We start from the raw sequence: 20,015 nt of genomic DNA on the forward strand, positions 1-20,015 counted from the left end.
TGGGAATAAATAAAGGCAGACAGTATAAATTACGTACATGTGTATATATGTATATGTCTGTGTGTGTATATATATGTGTACATTGAGATGTATAGGTATGTATATTTGAGTGTGTGGACGTGTATGTATATACATGTGTATGGGGATGGATTGGGCCATTTCTTTCGTCTGTTTCCTTGCGCTACCTCGCAAACACGGGAGACAGCGACAAGGCAAAATAGATGTATAAATAAATAAATAAATATATATATATATATATATATATATATATATATATATATATATATATATATATATATATATATATATATATATATATATAAATGAACTTAAGAAGACGGGGCAACAGGAGAATATAAAACTCTCTTGCCATAGCAAACAACTGGTAGCAATCACACACATACAGTCTCATTTTCCCAGCCATACCTCTGACAGCCCAAGCAGGACGCCACTGTTAGGCCTTATCGGTGCGTGTTATCACAACCTGATAACATTCAATATCTTACCAGGGTTCTTATTCTTGCGTCACTTCAAGTTGAACCTCTTCACCGCACAGCGTGGTCAAGGTTTAGCACTAACTCAGTCGATCAGCAACGCATGATAATCATGAAGGTCCTTCAGTTAACTGGAAATCCTCCATAATATGAGATCTTAATGATTTTGTGGAAAAAAAAAGAAAAAGGCTTGGATCGACAACGGTTTACATTGTCCACCGACGCTGTTATATATCTGTTTTGATTTTCCTCAGATGTACAGATCCGATCCCTTGTTAGTAACGGTAAACACAGCAGATATTCAAAGATCGAGCATGTTACTTCTATTCTGAAATTACACACACATACACACACACGAATATATATATATATATATATATATATATATATATATATATATATATATATATATATATATATTTTTTTTTTTTTTTTTTTTTTTTTTTTATACTTTGTCGCTGTCTCCCGCGTTTGCGAGGTAGCGCAAGGAAACAGACGAAAGAAATGGCCCAACCCCCCCCCCCCCCATACATGTACATACGTCCACACACGCAAATATACATACCTACACAGCTTTCCATGGTTTACCCCAGACGCTTCACATGCCTTGATTCAATCCACTGACAGCACGTCAACCCCTGTATACCACATATATATATATACCATATATATATATATATATATATATATATATATATATATATATATATATCTTTCTTTTAAACTATTCGCCATTTCCCGCGTTAGCGAGGTTGCGTTAAGAACAGAGGACTGGGCCTTTTTTGGAATATCCTCACCTGGCCCCCTCTGTTCCCTCTTTTGGAAAATTGAAAAAAAAAAAAAAACGGGAGGGGAGGATTTCCAGCCCCCCCGCTCCCTCCCCTTTTAGTCGCCTTCTACGACACGCAGGCAATACCTGGGAAGTATTCTTAATCCCTTATCCCCAGGGATAGATATATATATGTATATATATATATATATATATATATATATATATATATATATATATATATATATATATATATATATATATATATATATATATATATATTCCTATGAGTCCGCGGGGAAAATGAAACACGATAAGTTCCCAATAGCACTTTCATGTGATAATCACATCATCAGGGGAGACACAAGAGAGAAATATAAGTCAGTTGATATACATCGAAGAGACGAAGCTAGGACGCCATTTGGGAAACTGTGCTTGTCCAAAACATACAACGAGCGTTCATAAACTAATCATTTTACAAATTCCATCAACAATAAAGTTATCTAATTTGTATAGACCATCACTAATATTAAGATTATAATTCTTTGTGTATTTAATAATAGAAGATTCAATGATATTTCTCTTGGTAATAGTGTTAGATTTAATAACTGAGATGACATTACTCCAGTCAATACAATGATTATAGTTTTTAACGTGATTAAACAAAGCATTTGATTCTTGCTCCGCTCTTATACTATATCTATGTTGCTTAAGTCTAAAAGAAAGATCCTTACCAGTCTGACCAATATAGAATTTATCACAATTTCCACAAGGCACTTTATAGATGCATCCAAGTGAATTTTCTGGTGAATTACTGATTAAGATATTCTTTATAGTATTATTGTTGCTGAAGGCAACATTTACATTAAAGGATTTAAGCAACATGGGAAGTAAAGTGAAATTATTATCATCAAGAGGGAGAACTAAAAGATTCTTGGGGTCAATGGGAGGTTTGGCTCAACTCTATAAAATGATTTCTTTGCTAACTTAAGGGATTTATCAATGAAAGATCTAGGGTACTTCAACTTAGATCCAATAGAACATATCTTCTCAGACTCATCATCAATAAACTCTGGACTGCAAATACGTAATGCCCTAAGGAACATAGATTGAAATGATGATGATTTAACTCTGTCATGTTGAGATGAGTAATAATGGTTATATGAGCATACATTGGTGGGTTTTCTGTATATGCTAAACTTAAACTTGTTTCCTTGCCTATGGATCATGCAATCTAAAAATGGTAACATACCATTATTTTCATTTTCTACAGTAAATTTGATGGAAGGTACTAAATTGTTAAGTAAGGTGAGAAATATTTGTAAATTTTCATTTGTTGGCCAAACACAAAGAACATCATCTACATTCCTTAACCAAATTGCATTAGAAGGTAAGATATCCTTTAGTAATTTTGTTTCAAACAATTCCATATAAAGATTACTTAGTACAGGTGAAAGAGGGTTACCAATTGCCATACCAAATTTTTGAGCGTAATAATCTCCATTGAATTGAAATACACAGTCTTTAATAAACAATTTTATCAGTTCAATGAAAACAGACTTTGAAACAGGTTAATGACTATCATCCAAGAAATCAAATAGATATTCTAAAAGGTCATCAACTGGAACTTTAGTGAAAAGTGAGGAAACATCAAAGCTAACTAGTTTGAAATCAAAATTAACATTGATATTGTTTAGCTTGTTGACTATATCTGCATTGTTCATGATATTAGAATCTCATACCTTACCCACTAAAGGGCTTAATAGAGAAACTAACCATTTTGACAGTTTATATGTGATGGAGCCTACTGAACTCACTATAGGTCTTGCTGGAAAATTCTGTTTATGTGTTTTGATAAGTCCATACATATGTGGCAATGAAGGGGACAAAGATGACAAACTTTTGATAAGAGAACTATTACCTTTCAACAACAACTTTATTTCTTTATTGAAGTGAGAGTTAACTGCCTCTAAGGGATTTTTACTAAGTTTAGAATATGTTGTGTCATCATTTAGAAAATCATTCATTTTAGATAAAGTTACTTTTGTCTAAAACCACAACAGTGTTAGCCTTACCTGCTTTAGTAATATGTATATCCTTGTTTTTTTTTAAGGTGTTAATAGCTCTTATAAATCTTTTAGGGCAATTAGCTTCCACTGGTTTTGTCAAACTGGCATACACTAAACCCTTACAGATATTAATTTCATCATTACTTAAATTACTGTATTTCTCTAAATTACATAAAAACTTTGTGACATCAACACAGCTGGCTTCCCTGTTAGAGCACACAAAACTCAAACCATAGCCTAATGCACACAAGGAATCTTTATCTCGTTGTTTATTAGACAGGCTTATCACAAAAGAAGGGTTTGTGTTCTTGGTCCAGTCCACTGTCACAGTGATGGTGAGGTATACACTGGCCTGACCGTTAAAGAGAAAATGGGGGATGCCTTGTGGTTAGGGGGAGGGGAGGAGGGCATGTGTGTGTGGTTATGGTGGGTGGGGAGTTTCTTGATAATTCTTTCATAATGATTTGGTTGATAATAATAGGATGTGCTTTAAAGCTACCCGGAGACAAATCAAAGTTCTTAGTGTCAGCAATCAAGACAGATTCAATGACGTTACGGGTAGCATACTCAGGTTAAGGGTATAATGTGACTGGGTAGTTAAGGTCTACTGGGTGATTAAGGGTATAATGTGACTGGGTAGTTAAGGTCTACTGGGTGATTGATTTTCTTTGCCAGCGCTTAGCGATCGCATTACTGTGGTCACCTCTGCGTACTGAATGACAGTGCCATTAGCATCTCTCAGTTACTGTTTTACCGGTCTGGCCAATGTTTACATCTTGACGACGTAAACACCGAAATTGCTAATAATTAACCTACTTTTTATTACCGTCTTACTAATCGTGTTGTTGTATTGGAAGGCAACATTAAAATCAGTTTTAGCACTTGTTTAGATTAGCTGATGTACGAGAATGGGGCAACACTAAATATTCAGATCTGTCATCCTTTTCCACATTTTTGTCAGTAGATGCACAAAATGTCTCCCTGGCTTTCCAGTAAGCATTGCTCACAAATCACTTAAGATAACAACTGCATAAAGGTACGTCTTATATGACTATATTCATCTACTAAACTTGTAGGATCACATATATCCGTAATGCTCTTCAAAGCATAGCCATAACCACAGGCGTTTCTACGGAAGGATCATGTACTAAAAAAAAGAAAAAAAAAATGAATATGGCTCTCATCATTGGTAGGCTTCCTGTGGATCTTAAAGGATAAATAATCAGATACCTTGATTATCAACACATAAAGAAACGGCAATTTACCCTCTTTTTCCCATATGATCTTGAATTTGATATCAAAGGTGGGGTGAGTGTTATTTAATTCATCAAAGAAAACATCACAATCTTGGGAAGATGGACATGCGAACCATACGTCATCAACGTATCGAAGCCAGATTTTTGGATTGTTACTTATTGAAGTTAAAATCTCACTCTCAAAGTATTTCATGAATGAGTTACTGAGGATGGCACTAAGAAGATTTCCCATGGCTAGACCAGATTTCTGTGTATCAAGATTATCTTCATCATCTTGGAAGACATAACTGGAAACACAAAGCTCTACCAAGTCGAAGAAAGTTTGTATGGGAAGGGGCAAAGCTGGTAACTTCCTCCTTAGGTATGTGATAGATTTTCAGTGGGGACTTCAGTGAATAGTGATTTCATAATAAAACTAATGAGTTTATGTTTTGGCAAAATAATGTCCTCGGCCAGGGGAAGTCCTCTTAGTCTCATTTTCAGTGAAAGAGAGGTGTTTTGGTGGCACTTACAGGAAGATAGTGCAAATGATTGGGAGATATATAAAGGAAAGCGGCAAGAGGTCGAGAGAAAGGTACAAGGGTTGAAAAAGAGGGCAAATGAGAGTTCGGATGTGAGAGTATCATTAAACTTTGGGGAGAATAAAAAGATGTTTTGGAAGGAGGTAAATAACGTGCGAAAGACTAGAGAACAAACGGGAACGTCAGTGAAGAGGTAAAAGGGAAAGTGATAATGGGTAATGAAGTGAGAAGGAGATGGAGCGAGCATTTTGAAGAGTTGTTAAATGTATTTGATGCTAGAGCGGCAGATGTATGGTGTTTTGGTCGTGGTGGTGTGCGAAGTGAGGGAGTCATGGACAGTGGTTGGGTGAAGAGCCTTGAGGAAGATGAATCCGGAAAGGCGGCGGGATTGGATGATGTTGCACTTGCATTTATTGAGAAACGGGGTGACTGTGTTGTTGATTGGTTGGTAAGGATATTCAGGGTATGTATGGCTCATTGTGAAGTGCCTGAGGATTGGAGATGTGCATATATAGTGCCACTGTATAAAGGCAAAGGGAATAAAGGTGATAGTTCAAATTTCAGAGGCATAAGTCTGCTGAGTATTCCTGGAAAATTGCATGGATGTGCTATTGGCACAGTCATTCATTACGCGGAGATGACCACAAAAGTTGGGATCGCTAAACACTGTCATGATAACGATTACCCTGTAGACCTTAACAACCCAGTCACATTGTATCCCTCATCTGATTAGGTTACCTGTAACGACACTGAATCTATCTTAATCGCTAATACAAGAACTTAATTTGTCGTTAGGTAACTTTAAAGCACCTCCTATCATCAACCAAATCATTAGGAAAGAATGATCAAGAAATGATAACAAAAGAAAAGTAGTTGAACACACATCTTGTTACCCAGCCCAACGTGCCCCACACTCACAAAACCCCTTATTCACAAGGCACCCCCGCACTTTCCCTTTACTGATCAGGCCAGTGTGTAGTCGATAGTGACACATGAGAAGCGGAATTTTTGTTTTGATGTTGGGATTTAAAACTTTATGGATTGTTTGCACCTGATAAGGTGGATTGTCTCCGTGAAACATGTAGTGATGCATGTAATTTCATATCTCTCTCTCTCTCTCTCTCTCTCTCTCTCTCTCTCTCTCTCTCTCTCTCTCTCTCTCTCTCTCTCTCTCTCTCTCTCTCTCTCTCTCTCTCTCTCTCTCTCTCTCTCTTAACATTCATTTATTTTTATTTATTATACTTTGTCGCTGTCTCCCGCCTTAGTGAGGTAGCGCAAGGAAACAGACGAAAGAATGGCCCAACCTACCCACATACACATGTATATACATACAAGCCCACACACGCACATATACATACCTATACATTTCAACGTGTACATATATATGCATACACAGACATACACATATATACACATGTACATAATTCATACATGCCGCCTTTATTCATTACTGTCGCCACCCAGCCACACATGAAATAACACCCCCCTCCCCCCGCACGCGCGCAAGGTAGCACTAGGAAAAGGCAACAAAGGGCACATTCGTTCACACTCAATCTCTAGCTGTCATGTGTAATGCACCGAAACCACAGCTCCCTTTCCACAACCAGGCCCCACAAAACTTTCCATAGTTTACCCCAGACGCTTCACATGCCCTGTTTCAATCCACTGACAGCACGTCAACCCCGGTATACCACATCGTTCCAATTCACTCTATTCCTCGCACGCCTTTCGCCCTCCTACATGTTTAGGCCCAGATCAACCCAAATCTTTTTCACTCCATCCTTCCACCTCCAATTTGGTCTCCTACTTCTCCTTGTTCCCTCCAACTCTGACACATATATCCTCTTTGTCAATCTTTCCTCACTCATTCTCTCCATGTGACCAAACCACTTCAATACACCCTCTTCTGCTCTCTCAACCACACTCTTTTTATTTCCATACATCTCTCTTACCCTTTCATTACTTACTCGATCAAATCACCTCACACCCTCCTCCGCACAACCCCTGCTATAGACCACGCCTCGCAACCATATAACATTGTTGGAACCACTATTCCCTCAAACATACCAATTTTTGCTTTCCGAGATAAAGTTCTCGCCTTCCACATATTCTTCAACGCTCCCAGAACTTTTGCCTTCGTCCCCCACCCTATGACTCACTTCCGCTTCCATGGTTCCATCCGCTGCCAAATCCACTCCCAGATATCTGAAACACTTCAATTCCTCCAGTCTTGTCCCTCAACCCTACTGTACCTGATAACCTTGCTCTTATTCACATTCACTCTCAGCTTTCTTCTTTCACACACTTTACCAAACTCAGTCACCAGCTTCTGCAGTTTCTCACTCGAATCAGCCACTTGCGGTGTATCATCAGCGAACAACAACTGACTCACTTTTCAAGCTCTCTCATCCCCAACAGACCGCATACTTGCCCCTCTTTCCAAAACTCTTGCATTCACCTCCTTAACAACCCCAACCATAAACAAATTAGACAACCATGTATGCATATATATTTGTATATATGTTTATCTATATTATCTCTGGGGATAGAGGAGAAAGAATATTTCCCACGTATTCCCTGCATGTTGTAGAAAGCGACTAAAAGGGGGGGTGGGGGGCTGGATATTCCCCACTCCTGTTTGACTTTTTCTAAAGAAGGAACAGCGAAGTGCGCCAAGTGAGGATTTTCCCTTTGAGGCTATTTGTTCTCGACTATATCTCTCTAACACGGGAAATGGCGAATACATATGAAAAGAAATATATCTGGAATGTGTGTGTGTGTGTGTGTGTGTGTGTGTGTGTGTGTGTGTGTGTGTATCTGAATTTTCTCTTATTCATGTCATTAGTCATTTATTTTGTAGTTTCTTGGGATGGGTTGGGTGTAGGGGAGAGGTTATGTCCGTGAACTCATCTCCAAAAGCATTTTCGAGTTGCACCTCCCACTTGTAGCTCTCAATCATCCTTGTATGTAAGCCATCTCCTCCTCCTCTTCCTCCTCCTCCTGCAGCTCTTGTGAGTGTGGCAAGCAACGAGGAGATGGACCTCCTGGTCAAACAGTCGTACTACACAACGAACCAGTCCCAGACACCCTTCCTCCTCGGTCTGTACTTCAACAACGACCCGGATGACCTGCAGGTTAACGAGGTACCTCAACACCTCAGGTACGACCTGAGGATGACGGGCATATGGGGCACAGCCTCCCTCTACCCCTTCGTGCAGCAAGCCGGACCAGGCCTCTCCCCCGCCAGTGAGTCACACACTGTTAGTAGTAGGTCGTGTGTGTGTGTGTGTGTGTGTGTGTGTGTGGGTGTGTGTGTGTGTGGGCGTGTAGGTGTGTGTGGCCTTGTGTACACTCTTGTTACGTAAGGTTCTACATTTTCACACACACACACACACACACACACACACACACACACACACACACACACACACACACACACACACAGGATTAATCTTCCATGCACTGGAACATTTCAGTAAAGTATCCTTGAACAAATCGCTACGATTCTTGACCATGTCGGTGCGACCTTTGAGCACGACGGTTCTACACTTTGCTATGAGGCTCTGACCTTTAAGGTCAGGTTAAAGATCAGGATATACAACTCAAGGGTTCGGAACATCCTGCTTAAGGGTCGTACCGTCATGCTCAATGATCGTACCATCGTGTTCAAGGGTCGTATCACAGTGATCAAGATGGTAAAGACAGAGTAACAATACTATAGATCTTAGCACTGCCCACTGAGCGGCCCAGACATAACATACCTCACATATATATATATCTGTGTCTGTGGCGACTGTGGTGCATCCTGCAGCTATTTTGAGGCCACGACAGGATCCGTCGCAGCTGAACCAATGCTGGAACAAACATACAGGGCAAGAGGTTGGGTGGAAAGAGGTTTCTTATAACTCTAAAGGTTAATGAACAAACGAATCACCTTAGGAGATTCGACTGTATGAACATAAAGATTCGAGACTAAAGATGTTAATCAGAATGATATGTCTAGGCAATGAACCAAACTGCTGATGTTAGCACCATCAAAAAGAGGTAATAGAAGGTAACAGATCTTGCCAATATCATGTGTTTTATTTGAGATGGTCACAAAATAATAGCATCAGTTCTAGGGGAAAGATTACGTCTGAGATCTGAACTGGTTGGCATCCAGGATGACGTAAGGCACAAAGGCATTTCCATCACTCTTGCTAACCATTCGTCACCACGACAGAGTATATTGATGGAGGGTTCACCCTGGTGCAGAGCCTCGTAGATCGATTCTACATCTCCGAACTGACCAAGAACGAAACTTACGTCAGTGATTATAAGGTAAGACTCGTGTCTTAAGTGGCACGTAGAGTGCAGCACTAACTCTTTCCTTGTTCATGATTAAAACTCAAAATGTATAATGTTGTTTGTCAAGGTTCCCTGTAATGTAACTACTATGGCATCCCCCATAGTAATGGTGGTAAAATAAGGCTGTGAAGTTGGGGATCTATAGATTCGGCACCTTCTCATATCCGGCACTGTCTAGGTGCAGTAGATGCACGATGAACAAACTTGTATATTCTGCACTTTTAAATTATTCTTTTTTGTTTGATCTAATTTCAGTGTTTGTGTCCGTGATAATGACAGCCATTTTCCTCGTGTCTGTTATGGTGAGGCTTCACTAACCCCAGCCAGTGGCGGTAATGGCCCGTCTACTCCTATATATATGTATAAGGTGGTGACGATCTATGGTAGAGACGCCTGCTTTGTGTCTCCTTCCCTCCTGTCCATAGTGGAGATCCTTGCCTCCCTCATGCCCATGATGAATATACTCACCTTCCTTCCTGTTTATGGTGGAGAGGCCTGCGTTCCTTTCTGTCTTTGATGGAAACACCTGCCTCCTTTCCCGTAAATGGTTGAGACACCTGCTTCCTTTCCTGTCTTTGATGGAGACGCCTGCTTCCCTTCCTGTTCATGGTGGAGACGCCTGCTTCCCTTCCTATCTATGGTGGATATATCATTTCCCTTCCCGTCTATGGTGAATGCATCTCCTCCTTTCATGCTTCTGATGGTGACGCCTGTAACCCTCCTTTCTACGGTAGACACGCCTCCTTTTCTAATGTATGTGGTGGACATGATTACCTTCCCCTGTCTACGGTGGAGATGCTAATTCTCCTTCTGTCTATGGTGGAGACACTAACTTCCCTCCTGTCTACCATGGATTCGCTACCTCTCCTCCTGTCTGTGGTAATGATGAATCTTTCCCTCCTGTCTACTATGGGTCAGGTGAGCGTGGAGGAGTACCCGTATCCGTCCTACTACAGCGACCACGGAGTCAGTCAGCTGTACGGCTCCTTCCTCCCCTCCTACGTCGTGCTGTCCCTCGTCCTTCTGTCGCCGTCGCTCATCAAGAGCGTCGTCCATGAGAAGGAGACGGGAGTGAGGGTAAGTGAATCATGTAATCCCTGGGTCCTCACACGGAGACACCCTGGGTGCTGTCCCTGGGTCCTCACACGGAGACACCCTGGGTGCTGTCCCTGGGTCCTCACACGGAGACACCCTGGGTGCTGTCCCTGGGTCCTCACACGGAGACACCCTGGGTGCTGTCCCTGGGTCCTCACACGGAGACACAATAGGTACTGTCCCTGGGTCCTCACACGGAGACACCATGGGTGCTGTCCCTGGGTCCTCACACGGAGACACCCTGGGTGCTGTCCCTGGGTCCTCACACGGAGACACAATAGGTACTGTCCCTGGGTCCTCACACGGAGACACAATGGGTACTGTCCCTGGGTCCTCACACGGAGACACCCTGGGTGCTGTCCCTGGGTCCTCACACGGAGACACAATAGGTACTGTCCCTGGGTCCTCACACGGAGACACCATGGGTACTGTCCCTGGGTCCTCACACGGAGACACCCTGGGTGCTGTCCCTGGGTCCTCACACGGAGACACCCTGGGTGCTGTCCCTGGGTCCTCACACGGAGACGCCCTGGGTGCTATCCTCACTATAGCCAAGCAGAGCGGGGAAGTTGGTTTTAGGCTAACCTGAATCTGATGTTTCTTTGGTAATTATAACTAGTGGTTTGATGAATATAAACAGTATATATATTCTTATTCATTTATTTCTCAAGACAATCACATGTTTACCAAAATGGCGACCTAGCTATGTCTCTTCGTTGTATAACAATTGAACCATTATATTTCTGTCTTGTGTCTCCCCTGATGATGTGATTATTACACGAAAGTGCACTTGGGAACTTATCGTGCTTCATTTTCCCCGTGGACTCATAGGAATATACTTGATCACGCGCAAAATTGTGGTTGGGCCATTATTTCGTCTGTTTCCTTGGGCTACCTCGCTGTCGAGGGAGACAGCGACTAAGTATGATGATGTAATGCAACATGATATATCTATATATATATATATATATATGTGAATGAGAGAGCTTGGGAAGTGAGTCAGTTGTTGTTCGCTGATGATACAGCGCTGGTGGCTGATTCATGTGAGAAACTGCAGAAGCTGGTGACTGAGTTTGGTAAAGTGTGTGAAAGAAGAAAGTTAAGAGTAAATATGAATAAGATCAAGGTTATTAGGTACAGTAGGGTTGAGGGTCAAGTCAATTGGGAGGTAAGTTTGAATGGAGAAAAACTGGAGGAAGTAAAGTGTTTTAGATATCTGGGAGTGGATCTGGCAGCGGATGGAACCATGGAAGCGGAAGTGAATCATAGGGTGGGGGAGGGGGCGAAAATCCTGGGAGCCTTGAAGAATGTGTGGAAGTCAAGAACATTATCTCGGAAAGCAAAAATGGGTATGTTTGAAGGAATAGTGGTTCCAACAATGCTGTATGGTTGCGAGGCGTGGGCTATGGATAGAGTTGTGCGCAGGAGGGTGGATGTGCTGGAAATGAGATGTTTGAGGACAATGTGTGGTGTGAGGTGGTTTGATCGAGTAAGTAATGTTAGGGTAAGAGAGATGTGTGGAAATAAAAAGAGTGTGGTTGAGAGAGCAGAAGAGGGTGTTTTGAAATGGTTTGCGCACATGGAGAGAATGAGTGAGGAAAGATTGACCAAGAGGATATATGTGTCGGAGGTGGAGGGAACGAGGAGAAGTGGGAGACCAAATTGGAGGTGGAAAGATGGAGTGAAAAAGATTTTGTGTGATCGGGGCCTGAACATGCAGGAGGGTGAAAGGAGGGCAAGGAATAGAGTGAATTGGATCGATGTGGTATATCGGGGTTGACGTGCTGTCAGTGGATTGAATCAGGGCATGTGAAGCGTCTGGGGTAAACCATGGAAAGTTGTGTGGGGCCTGGATGTGGAAAGGGGGCTGTGGTTTCGGGCATTATAGCATGACAGCTGGAGACTGGGTGCGAACGAATGGGGCCTTTGTTGTCTTTTCCTGGTGCTACCTCGCACACATGAGGGGGGAGGGGGATGGTATTCCATGTGCGGCGAGGTGGCGATGGGAGTGAATGGGGGCAGACAGTGTGAATTGTGCGCATGGGTATATATGTATGTGTCTGTGTGTGTATATATATGTGTACATTGAGATGTATAGGTATGTATATTTGCGTGTGTGGACATGTATGTATATACATGTGTATGGGGGTGGGTTGGGCCATTTCTTTCGTCTGTTTCCTTGCGCTACCTCGCAAACGCGGGAGAAGCGACAAAGCAAAATAAATAAATTATATATATATATATATATATATATATATATATATATATATCATGTTGCATTATATCATCATACTTAGTCGCTGTCTCCCTCGACAGCGAGGTAGCCCAAGGAAACAGACGAAATAATGGCCCAACCACAATTTTGCGCGTGATCAAGTATATTCCTATGAGTCCACGGGGAAAATGAAGCACGGTAAGTTCCCAAGTGCACTTTAGTGTAATAATCACATCATCAGGGGAGACACAAGACAGAAATATATATATATATATATATATATATATATATATATATATATATATATATATATATATATATATATATATATATATATATATATATATATATATATATATATATATATATATATCCCTGGGGATAGGGGATTAAGAATACTTCCCACGTATTCCCTGCGTGTCGTAGAAGGCGACTAAAAGGGGAGGGAGCGGGGGGCTGGAAATCCTCCCCTCTCCTTTTTTTTTTTTAATTTTCCAAAAGAAGGAACAGAGGGGGCCAGGTGAGGATATTCCAAAAAAGGCCCAATCCTCTGTTCTTAACGCTACCTCGCTATCGCGGGAAACGGCGAATAGTATGAAAAAAAAAAAAAATATATATATATATATATATATATATATATATATTTCTTTCTTTTCTTTCATACTATTCGCCATTTCCCGCATTAGCGAGGTAGCGTTAAGAACAGAGGACTGGGCCTTTGAGGAAATATCCTCACCTGGCCCCCTTCTCTGTTCCTTCTTTTGGAAAATTAAAAAAAAAATGAGAGGGGAGGATTTCCAGCCCCCGCTCCCTTCCCTTTTAGTCACTTTCTACGACACGCAGGGAATACGTGGGAAGTATTCTTTCTCCCCTATCCCCAGGGATATTTCAAATAAAATGTTTTGCATTTTGCTTGGTCTAAAAGTACATATTTCAAAACTGAATATAAAACTGATGACTTACTGGAATACTAAAAGAATAAGGGTAAGGGAAGGGGTTACACAAATAATGAATAAACACATTGTACATTATGAACACATTTTTCTAGTTCTCCCTTCATTACCTCATTCAATATACATCTCTGCAGAGTCATGTGCAATCAAACCAAAAGAACAGTCTACTACAAGCACGCCTATTCTTGCACAGTTCTACATTTCTCTCATTAATGATTAACCTCATTTCATCCTTAACAATCATTTTTTGAATTCATTCTACATACAAAAATTCTTGCAATTCTCCCTGCATCCACAGTTCCATCTTTCAGCACAATCTCAGTGGTTCATCTTCAGTATTCAACCACTTCTCCATTTCATATCATTAGTGAATTCTTAGTTCTCATTTGAATTACTTTTCAACCCAAATAAAAGATTTGAAAATTCCACTTCTGTTGACTTAGCCCTTATTGTCTTTCTATCTATCTATATATCTTTGTCACCCGTTCCTTAAAGGGGTAGCCACAGCAAAAGTCTCCATAATGGTTAAACTCCACTTCCACTTCTTAGTCTTTAGTGCCTCACCCCTAACAGGCCACTGGCAGAAAGCAACACTAGCATAGTGTTTTCAGAGGCTCCAACCTAATATTCCTACCAACTACTTCTACCTGATGTGTCATTCCTCTCCTGGAAACATAAATATTGCTGTTACTCGTAACAGCTGGCTCAACTCTGGTTTCCACTGAAAACAATTGAACCTGGCAATTAACTCCTTCATGACTTCCCCCCCCAAAAAATGACCCAACTGCTTCAAAAGCTCTTTGTCCAGTTCTCTATGTTCATTAAGAAATGCTCCTAGGTTCATAAAATTATCAATTCCTCCAAATCACCCATATTTCATCTTGATATTTTTACCAGTTATCAGCTTTTACTTTTACCCTCCTTCACTACTATTAACTTCCTTACAAGCTCAAATCTCTCTCACTTTTGTTAAATTTTTGTAAAAACTACTAGATTCTACTGTAGGTATCTTTCAGTGCTACATGCAGCTTTCTATCCAACTGTATATAATCCACTGTATAAAATATTTAGCTACGAAGAAAGTATATTTTCTTAAGTACTGATTTGCTGTAAATAAAAACACTGGTTTAGACTTTTTTTAACAGTACATCTTACCAATAACTAAATAACTATGAACTTAGAATTCATGAATTCTAGTCCTTTAAAAGATCTAGATTTACATATTGTAAGGTACAGTTCCAATGATAAACTCATAAATATTCATACGTAAGTGCAGACTTTGTTTTCTCCTGAAGATGCACAGCACACTTTGCTGTCACTGTGCGCAGGGTCTGCATGTAATAGAATGTGATGACTATGCTGTTACCCTCCTTTGCATTAACATGAATCTTTACAAAGAGTGGATGCAGTCCTAAGATCTGCCTAACACCATCATCCATATCATCTGCATCCAATTTCTGGGACTTTCGGCTGCGTTTCTTGCGAGGCAGATTCTCCTCCTGTTGATCTTATATATATATATATATATATATATATATATATATATATATATATATATATATATATGTGTGTGTGTGTGTGTGTGTGTGTGTGTGGATCAGGTGTTTGCTTTGAAGAATGTATGTGAGAAATACTTAGAAAAGCAAATGGATTTGTATGTAGCATTTATGGATCTGGAGAAGGCATATGATAGAGTTGATAGAGATGCTCTGTGGAAGGTACTAAGAATATATGGTGTGGGAGGCAAGTTGTTAGAAGCAGTGAAAAGTTTTATCGAGGATGTAAGGCATGTGTACGTGTAGGAAGAGAGGAAAGTGATTGGTTCTCATTGAATGTAGGTTTGCGGCAGGGGTGTGTGATGTCTCCATGGTTGTTTAATTTGTTTATGGATGAGGTTGTTAGGGAGGTGAATGCAAGAGTTTTGGAAAAAGGGGCAAGTATGAAGTCTGTTGTGGATGAGAGAGCTTGGAGAAGTGAGTCAGTTGTTGTTCGCTGATGATACAACGCGGGTGGCTGATTCATGTGAGAAACTGCAGAAGCTGGTGACTGAGTTTGGTAAAGTGTGTGAAAGAAGAAAGTTAATAGCAAATGTGAATAAGAGCAAGGTTATTAGGTACAGTAGGGTTGAGGGTCAAGTCAATTGGGAGGTAAGTTTGAATGGAGAAAAACTGGAGGAAGTAAAGTGTTTTAGATATCTGGGAGTGGATCTGGCAGTGGATGGAACCATGGAAGCGGAAGTGAATCATAGGGTGGGGGAGGGGGCGAAAATCCTGTGGCCTTGAAGAATGTTTGGAAGTCGAGAACATTACCTCGGAAAGCAATAATGGGTATGTTTGAAGAAATAGTGGTTCCAACAATGTTGTATGGTTGCGAGGTGTGGGCTATGGATAGAGTTGTGCGCAGGAGGGTGGATGTGCTGGAAATAAGATGTTTGAGAGCAATATGTGGTGTGAGGTGGTTTGATCGAGTAAGTAATGTAAGGGCAAGAGAGATGTGTGGAAATAAAAAGCGTGTGGTTGAGAGAGCAGAAGAGGGTGTTTTGAAATGGTTTGGGCACATGGAGAGAATGAGTGAGGAAAGATTGACCAAGAGGTTATATGTGTCGGAGGTGGAGGGAACGAGGGGAAGTGGGAGACCAAATTGGAGGTGGAAAGATGGAGTGAAAAAGATTTTGAGTGATCGGGGCCTGAACATGCAGGAGGGTGAAAGGAGGGCAAGGAATAGAGTGAATTGGATCGATGTGGTATACCGGGGTGGACGTGCTGTCAATGGATTGAATCAGGGCATGTGAAGCGTTTGGGGTAAACCATGGAAAGTTGTGTGGGGCCTGGATGTGGAAAGGGAGCTGTGGTTTCGGGCATTATTACATGACAGCTGGAGACTGAGTGTGAACGAATGGGGCCTTTGTTGTCTTTTCCTAGCGGTACCTCGCACACATGAGGGGGGAGGGGGATGTTATTCCATGTGTAGCGAGGTGGCGATGGGAATAAATAAAGGCATACAGTATGAATTATGTACATGTGTATATATGTATATTTCTGTGTGTGTATATATATGTGTACATTGAGATGTATAGGTATGTATATTTGAGTGTGTGGGTGTGTATGTATATACATGTGTATGGGAGTGGGTTGGGCCATTTCTTTCGTCTGTTTCCTTGCGCTACCTCGCAAACGCGGGAGGCAGCGACAAAGCTATATATATATATATATATATATATATATATATATATATATATACATATATATATATATATATATATATATATATATATATATATATATATATATATATATATATATATATATATATATGTTCAAAATAAAGACTTTTAGATGTATATGTGCTGAGATGGGCAGTCTGATCACTTCCTTGTGGAGGCGAAGATGAAGATTTGTAGACTTTTCGAAAAAGAAGAGACAACATCAGTGAGAAGAGAGCAGTTAGAGTGAATTATCTTGGAAAGGAAACTTATGTGAAGAAATACCAGGAGAGATTGAGTCTAGAATGGCAAAGGTGAGAGCAAGTGAATTGAGGGGAGTGGAAGAGGAATGGGAGGTAATAAAGGGAAGCAGTGCTGGTGTGTGCAAGAGATGCATGTGGCATGAGAAAGGTGGGATGTGGGCAGATTGGAAAGGGTAGTGAGTGGTGGGATGAAGAAAAGAAGTTGTTAGTAATAGAGAAAAGTGAGGCCTTTAGGCGTTACTTCCATGGAAGGGGTACAAATGACTGGAAGATGTATAAGCAAAAGCGGCAGATCAAGAGAAAGGTGCAAGGGTTGAAAAAAAAGGCAAGTTAGAGCTGGGATGAGAGAGAATCATCAAACTTCAGGGAGAATCAAAAGATGTTTTGGAAGGAAGTAAATAATGTGCGAAAGACAAGAGAAGAAATGGGAACATAGGTGAAGGGGGCAAGGGGGAAGTGATAACAGGTAGTGATGGAGTGAGGTAGAGATGGATGTAAATGTGTTTGATGATAAAGCGTCAGATCAGAGTATTTTGGTTGGCGTGTTATGCGAAGTGAGTGAGTCATGGAAAGTGCTTTGGTGAAGAGAGAAGAGGTGGTGAAAACATTGCGTAAGATGAAATGCGGCAAGGTAGCGGTAGTGGATGGTATTGTAGTTGAATTTATTAAGAAAAGGGGTGACTGTGTAACAATGTTGACTGGTTGGTTGGTAAGGGTATTCAGTGTATGTATGGGTCATGGTGAAGTGCCTGAGGATAGGCGGAATTCATGCGTGGTGCCATTGTACAAAGGTAAACGGGATAAAGGTGAGTGTTCAAATTGCAGAGGTATAAGTTTGTCGAGTATTCGTGGGAAATCATATTGATTGAGAGGGTGAAGGCAAGTAGCTTGCTCTATCATGCTGATTATTTCTTTCCTTGAGCTTGTGATGTTCTTTTTTCTTAAACAAAAAGCTGTTTCAAAAACACCCGTCTCCTATGAAATGGCCTGTACCTACCTTCTCTTTTCCTTCAATGTCTTTTTGAACCTTTTCTGAGATACGTCAAGTTTGTCTTAGCTGATGATATCATCCCAAATTATCCCATCTTGAAAAGTGAACTTTATGTCTAAAGTCTGATATACTTTCTGGGCCGTTATGTTGACCAGCATCATAAGCAACATTGAAAGTTACCTCAGATGTGATTTTTGTTGATCACAGGAGCCAAACGTTTCTCCAGCCATGACAGTTTAGACAAGATCACTATTCAGAACTGGACCTGAGTCTAACATGTTCATGTTACGAGCATGTTTCTCAGCCAGATTGTGTTAGGAAACTAGCAAGTAAGTTTGGGTAGATTCCACCCACACCCCTGACAACTGGCGAGGGATTCTCCTCACTTTCATCGTGTCTTGTTAAAATTTCCCATCATAATCCAATTATGTCCACGACATATTCCTTACAAGCTTCTTGTCTGCACGTGTGGAGGAATATAGATTAGTCCCACAGTGATTCTTTATGAAATTTATCTTCAATTTCTATAGAAATGGAGTGAGATGCATCAACTGCAGCAAGACTTTTCAGTACAGGATCATGATTAAATCTAGAATCAAGACAACACCGACTGCATTGCTCACTCTATCACTGTTAAGTAAAGTGTACCCTGGAACTGGATATATGGCAAGGAAAACTCTACATATAACATCTAGTCAAGATTCAGAAACACCACATCATAAGAATTTATTTTAATGCAAATACCTCTAAAAAAACATTGTTAAGTGCACTGGGTGTATATATATAAAACATTCTGGTGAATGACCGAGAGGGGACGCTCCTGCCTCCATACCTGGGCCACATAATGAGTGAGTATGTGGTCGGAGGATGATCAGTAACACATTGAAGAAGATGTTAGTGATTTTTTTGGGTTGGTGGACGTAGCTTGAGGTTGATGGCCTGAATGACCGTGGTAGTTGGTAAACCTAAAAACTAAACAACCAGCCAACCAACATACCCCGCCGCAGAGGATGAGTCTTTGACCACAACGCACACGTTGACTCACTGAGGAACCTACCCCGTGCAGATAACAAATCGCTCAGGTGTAAACCGTCCTTCGTGGACATATTAGGCTGTAGTCAGAAATGCTGCCACGAGTTTACAAACTTTAGCTCCTGCCCGTAAACTGTAGTTAACAAATGATTATCAAGTTTACTGACGATGAAGCTAGTGGTGTTGATGGTGGACAGTGACTGTGATGAAGACGATCACGTCAGCATTCCTAGTTTCATCACGTGACTCATTCCATTCATCCACAACTCTGATGCTATAACATGTTTTCTTTATAATTTTTCCAAATTCACTTCCCACTCTCTTGCTTCCAATAAACTCTTGTTATTTCCTCTTTGTATCTCTCAAGAAACTGTGTCGATGATAAGGGATGACCTGGGGCTCCTACAAAGATTGGTAAACAGATAAGAATTATAAAGGTGGTTGGTTCCACACAACACTTCCCTCACAAGTATGACAACGAGCCACTGAGTTCATCCCGTGTGACTTGCCTACAGGAACTGGTGCAGATGATGGGCATGAAGCGGTGGCTGGCGTGGTTTGGCTGGTTCCTGTACGCCATGGTGACCATGCTGGTAGTGGTCACTGTCATCACCATCATGATCACGGTCGGACTCCACAACAAGGACACGGCCATCCCGCCCATCCTCAACTACAGTGACCCCTTCTTCGTGTGGGTGCTACTGACGCTGTATGGCATCTCCTCCATCGGCTTCTGCCTCACCGTCTCCACCTTCTTCAGTAGACGTGAGTGGTGCACACGTCCCTGAGCGTAAATATCGCATCTACT

The 20,015-nt window shown here is 41.0% G+C and overlaps 1 protein-coding gene across 1 annotated transcript in view; it reads left to right on the forward strand.

Annotated features, from left to right (window-relative positions):
- The window catches only part of LOC139755466 (phospholipid-transporting ATPase ABCA3-like), a 151,899-nt gene that overhangs the window by 49,640 nt on the left and 82,244 nt on the right, over positions 1-20,015 (forward strand). Inside the window, 4 exon segments of the mRNA XM_071673799.1 lie at positions 8,116-8,355; positions 9,332-9,429; positions 10,375-10,533; positions 19,723-19,972. Coding sequence (XP_071529900.1) covers positions 8,116-8,355; positions 9,332-9,429; positions 10,375-10,533; positions 19,723-19,972 — 747 coding nt within the window.

Source organism: Panulirus ornatus, chromosome 19 (assembly GCF_036320965.1).
Source record: "Panulirus ornatus isolate Po-2019 chromosome 19, ASM3632096v1, whole genome shotgun sequence".
In the NCBI taxonomy this organism is placed as follows: Eukaryota; Metazoa; Arthropoda; class Malacostraca; order Decapoda; family Palinuridae; genus Panulirus; species Panulirus ornatus.